General features: G+C 33.7%; 1 protein-coding gene across 1 annotated transcript in view; it reads right to left on the minus strand.

Moving 5' to 3' along the window:
• Window positions 1-4,167: 4,167 nt before the first annotated feature.
• Window positions 4,168-5,625, minus strand: part of LOC108975778 (TBC domain-containing protein kinase-like protein) — a 4,175-nt gene continuing 2,717 nt past the window's right edge. Inside the window, exons 8-9 of the mRNA XM_018944495.1 lie at window positions 4,854-5,147; window positions 4,168-4,788 (exon numbers count right to left, since the gene is read on the minus strand). Coding sequence (XP_018800040.1) covers window positions 4,684-4,788; window positions 4,854-5,147 — 399 coding nt within the window. The 3' untranslated portion in view covers window positions 4,168-4,683. The remainder of the gene's footprint in view (window positions 4,789-4,853; window positions 5,148-5,625) is intronic.

The raw sequence follows: 5,625 nt of genomic DNA on the forward strand, positions 1-5,625 counted from the left end.
AATTTTTAATATTTTTCACATATTTTTTCATATTAACTAGCATAACTTTCATAAGACATTTTTTTACTACATGTTTAAACAAAAAAAAATTGCGTTTGTAACTCTTCTTTTATTTCAGTTATATTTTTCACAAATTTCATAATACTAGCTATATATTAACGATTTTTAAGGACTTTTGTATGTATGTTTTCATTGGTAACTGCATTTCCCAACGAAAAGAAAAGGTGCGCGACAATATAAAATTCTAAACTAACATGGAAGGGCTAATGAGAATGAGAGAAATTCAAAAATACATACAAACATAACTTAAAAAAGTATACAAGGGTAAAAAATAATTCCAAAATAATCTAGAATTATCTGTTCAACGAACAGCTGAGTGAAATTTCGATTATAATTAAGTAAATAAATTATTTATGGAAGTAAAAAAATTATCTGAAAACAATACAGCACAATGAAGCCCATGAAATGCCCTTACGGTGTAAACAATGATGAAGTAAAACAAAACTGTTCATCCTTTCATAGAACTCATCCTTTCTATGAATATTTTTCCTTTATTTTCCTTTTTTATATTCTATTAATCGATTGGACACACACAATCATATGTTAGCAACATTCATGTACATAAAAACATTGTATAAGAAAAAGACAAGCCTTTTCCTTCCATAAGTTCCAAGTCTAAAAATTAGTATAAAAACAAGGTCAAAACCAATCCCACTGGAGCAACTGTAACCCACATATAAAAACTATATTTAATCAAAAAGGTTTATAATGAAATAACAGATGCAAATGTTTAGGTATGAAAATCACAGATTAAAGTACATAAATACTTGTATATGTATGCATGTGTGCGTATTAGATGACGCAGAGATTATTTATGTATGTTTAGAGAGCGTAGTGAAATGAACAATTTGGTGCCAAAATAAAATGCAATGTACCGTAATCGCCTAAAACACAGCATAAACGTCATAGAAAACAAAACTTCAAATCTTGGAGACCACTAATAAAAATGTAACAAGGAAACACAGATTTGATGCATATTGTGATGACACAAAGTTTGGTTGAAATTTTTTTCCATTATCCTAGTATTCTAAATACTTTATCACGGAAGTGTATTAAGGGGCTATATCCACTTGCAAGTCAGAAAAAATGCGGCTTTTCTGATTTTTCTTAGAAGTCATTTTATAGGGGCATGCCTTTTGAGGTTCGCTACTTGTTTAAAAAAAAAGCGCAGAAACTTCAAATTTATTGGGAAATTATCATTTGAAAGAACATTCTTTGACATTTCTTTTTTTGAAGCTTATCTCTTTCAAATGTTGACCGCTGCTACGCCTCAGATGATCCATTCGTTGAATTCAATTTTCGATTACTCGTTCAAGCATTTCGACTGGTAACTGGCGAAGGACACGCGTGATGTTTTGCTCCAATGCCTGAATCGAAGCGAGATTGTTCGCATAGGTAAAAGTCTAACGTTCTGATATCACACGATCTTGGTGTCCAATCGGCCAGCCAAAAATGTGAAATTATCTGCTCACCGAAATGTTCTCTCAATAAATCCATCGATTGATGCGTTGTGTGAGAAGTGGCATCGTCTGCTAGAAACCAAATATCGACGAGATCACGAGCTTCAATTTCTAGCATCAAATAGTGTCTTATAGTGGCGCGATAAGGGTGGCCATTGACGGTAACGTTTTCAACGACATCAAATATGGACCGATGATTAGACGGCCCACAAACCAAACCGTTGTTTTTTCTGGATAAAATGACTGCTCTTGAATTTCTTCAGGTTGCTCTTTGTCCCATATTCAGCAATTTTGCCTATTTAATAAACCTCATCGCTGAACAAAATTTGGATCGAAAAAGTCGAATCATCTTGGAACTTCTCAAGAGCGAAACGATGTCGCTTGTGTAGGCCGAGCAGCTTCAGTTATTGCACAAGCTGTATTTTGTACGCTTTCAATTTAAGGTTATTGCGAACGGGACCGAATCAACACACCACCGTCTTCGTGTACACTCTCAGCTACGATTGCTATATATTTTTCACTGTCTGCTGAACGTGGTCTATTCGGTCGGATATTATCCAATAATGATTAGTAAGCTCAATAGGCCGATTATTTTGACCATAAATTGAGCGAGTCGCACGGATTAGCTTAAAAATTTCGAAGAATATTTTCAAATATACATACATATGTATATGTATATGTCGTATCGATATTTAAGCAAAAATTTATTTTTTCAATTTCTCAAGTGGATCTAACCCCTCTTTGGCGCTTTGCAAATAGTTTTGTTGGTAGAAAATATATCAAAATAGGTATCGGAGAAAGTTTCTTTACGCAGAGCATATATATTAAGAGAGCTAGAATCCAGTCGGCAATCGTTCAAACAACTGCTTAGAACTTCAAATTCAGTGCTGGCGACAATACAACTCATTTTTCTGCGATGATTGCCATTTGACTTCGGTAAAGGTACTTTTTAGGAGCTAAAATGTAGTAGTAAACACCACATACCTATCATATTTGGATTCGCCAGTTATGGGTTATCGCATTATATCACAGAATATGGTTGTGATTTCTCGGTTATTAAGCCAGAAAGTCGGAAACTAGAGCAGCGGCTTATATCATATAACTAAATTGTTTTTTCTTGAGCATTTCACAGAAAAATATGAAGCACCTTTTATGACAAAGATTGTTACCAACTAATTCAACCTAACCTGTGTAGACCTAAAGTCGCTTATATGTATGAAAATTTTATAAAAATTTATTTGTGGTCTCAACAAGCTTGCCATAAACATACCATATATTTGAAAACAGTTCTCAACTGCAAACATATGCAAAACCCCTAAACCAAAAACTCGAAAATGAGTGCTCGACTCGGCCCAGAAACACAACTCAGCGAACATAAATGCCAAAATGACTGAAGCACCCCTAAACTTATACTACCCACAGCCTGAAAAGGCTGAGCACCAACTTGTAAGCGCCATTAGACTGCAAATGCTCAGCTGTGCTTGAATGTAGCATATCTCTTGTTCACAACAAATGTAGAATAGTGAAAAAGTCCTGGAGGAAAATGCATTTTATAGACAACCTACCAGCGATTGTGTGTGGATGTGTGTGTGTGTGTGTAACTCGTTGGTTTATTGTGGAATAGTAATTACTATTTTATAGTAAATGCTCACTATTTTTTAAGCAAAAGTACTGAACGTTAGAAAATGCTTTTTTCCACTAAACAGAAAAAGCTTAATTGTAAATACAAATTTTTATGTCCTTTTAGCTATTATATTATATAAAAAGTGAATGTTTCATTTTTGATAATTATATGTTTAAAGCAGATATGTAATCGCTTATTATATAAGGTGTAAGATGTAATGAACTTTTTTATTTTTTTATTTAGTTAATATAAATGTAATTATTTATATGTATTTAGTATAAGTTTAGCAAAAGATATTTAAACAATATTATAAAGGAATAAAAAGTAATAACCACAGTAAAACTTTTTTTCTTGTTAACTAAGCTTAGACATAAATTGCTTGGCGGAGCTAGCACGCGATGACATTATTGCATAATTGTCAAATGAGATATAAAAATTATTAAAATTAAATTTGAAACTGTCGCCACGCTTGTCATGCCGCCACCGAGTATATACTGTTATGAGGTGACAGTAAGCTATAACCAATTCCTATATATTCCAAGCCTTTGGGAGAGTCCGAGACACGTGCTTTGATTGCACCGAAGGAGTAACACCCTTTACCAAAAAAGAATAGTTACCTTACAAAAGCTTGATTCTGATCGGTCAGATTATGTGACAGCTTTATGATATGGCGATGCGATTTAAACAATTTGTTGCTTTAGAAAATGGGGATGTTCGAGTCTCCATCACTGCGGCAGTATCGCAAGGCATCATATTCGACGCAAAGATGTTGCAATATAAGTATAAGCTGTGTATTGGCAGAAAACCAACACTGTCGCAATATTGCTGCAGTTATTTGCTTGCTCGAACATCCCCAATAACTCGTGCCGAATTTCTTCAAGATATTTCGTTAAGATAATAAGTCTCCGTACAAGGATTAGATTTTGAACAATCAGTTTATATGACAGCTTTATGTTATAGTGGCCCGATCTGAACAATTTGTTCGGAAATTTTACCATTGCCTTTGAAAATAATTCATGCCAAATTTTGTGAAGATATCGCTCCAAACAAAAAAGTTTTCCAAACAAGAACTTTATTTTGACTATATGCTATATTGATCCAATCTAAACACTTTCATCGGAGATTGCATTATTGCTTTAGATAATAACTCATGCCATATTTCTTGAAGATATCACCTCAAATTAAAAAGGGTTTCATACAAGAACTTGACTTTGAACGATCAGTTTATATGGAAAGTATATATGAAAGATTTCTTGAGGAGAAAACCACGTGTGCAAAATTTCGGATGGATATCTCAAGACTTGAGGCACTAATTTGCATATATACAGACAGACAGACTTACGGAAGGACAGATGAAAACACGCTGAACAATTTTATAAACAATTTATAGCGTCGCCTCCCTCTCGCTGGGTGTTACAAACTTCGTGTCTAACTGAATATACCCTCTTCAGGGTACAATTTGCTTTCGATGCAATTATTGGTATAACGGTTACCGCCATGAGCAAACCCCACACCTCGGCTCACAAAGCATCACGTTGGTTAGTTGGAAATCAGTATGTTCGGTTCGATGGTGTGCAAAATATTGAAGCCTTTATGCAAGATGCAGACGCGCATCACACCGCACTCCACTAAAAATTTTGAGAACTGAAAAGGAACCGTCTTATAATACTGTCTATACAACATTAGAGGGAAAAGTTTAAAAGACATACCTGCACAGCGTGTTCGTGTGTATTGCTAATGCATATGACAATGCGACCGTGCATTAGTTCCTCCAATTGTGGCACACCTAACGCATCCAGATGCGGTTCTGACAATTGTGCAGCGACAAATGGCACATTAAGACTATGTGCCACGCGCACATGTGAATACTCTACGGCGCTGCGCAAATCCAGCGCACACATGTCGGTTGGCGCGTGATGCAGCAGATTCGTGAAGTCTTTGGCGCTAATACGCGGACACATCTCAGCTTGCAAGTGCGCCAGCGTAACTTCGGGTGTAATATCCTGAAAAAAAAAGATAAACAAAGAATTAAAATAAATATTAGTTTGAAGCTGAAACTAACAAAATAATTGAATAAAATTATTTTTTTCATATGAAAATATAAAAAAAAAACACAACAAATTGAAAAGACATTAAAAAAATTATTTAAATTTTTTTGTAATTTTTTGCCATTATTTTTGCGAAAACAAAGCAAAAACAGCAAATATTTGAAATAAAAAATATATATTTTATATACATATGTACATCTATACATTACATATCAAAAATAACTATTTTAATTTTTTTTATACGTGTAGTATATGTGTTTAGCAAAGTCTGAAAACATAAATTCTTGAATTTAAATATTTTGTCGCTACTTTATTCTTAGTATTGTTTGAGAGAATATTAAAAACAAAAATCGTTAAACTCAAAATAAATAAATAGACTCACAAACAGAAGACATCCTTTTTTTTAATATTTTAAATATTTACTAAGAAAAAA

The sequence above is a fragment of the Bactrocera latifrons genome, unplaced genomic scaffold, assembly GCF_001853355.1.
Source record: "Bactrocera latifrons isolate USDA-ARS-PBARC rearing strain unplaced genomic scaffold, ASM185335v1 scaffold_7, whole genome shotgun sequence".
Lineage (NCBI taxonomy): Eukaryota > Metazoa > Arthropoda > Insecta > Diptera > Tephritidae > Bactrocera > Bactrocera latifrons.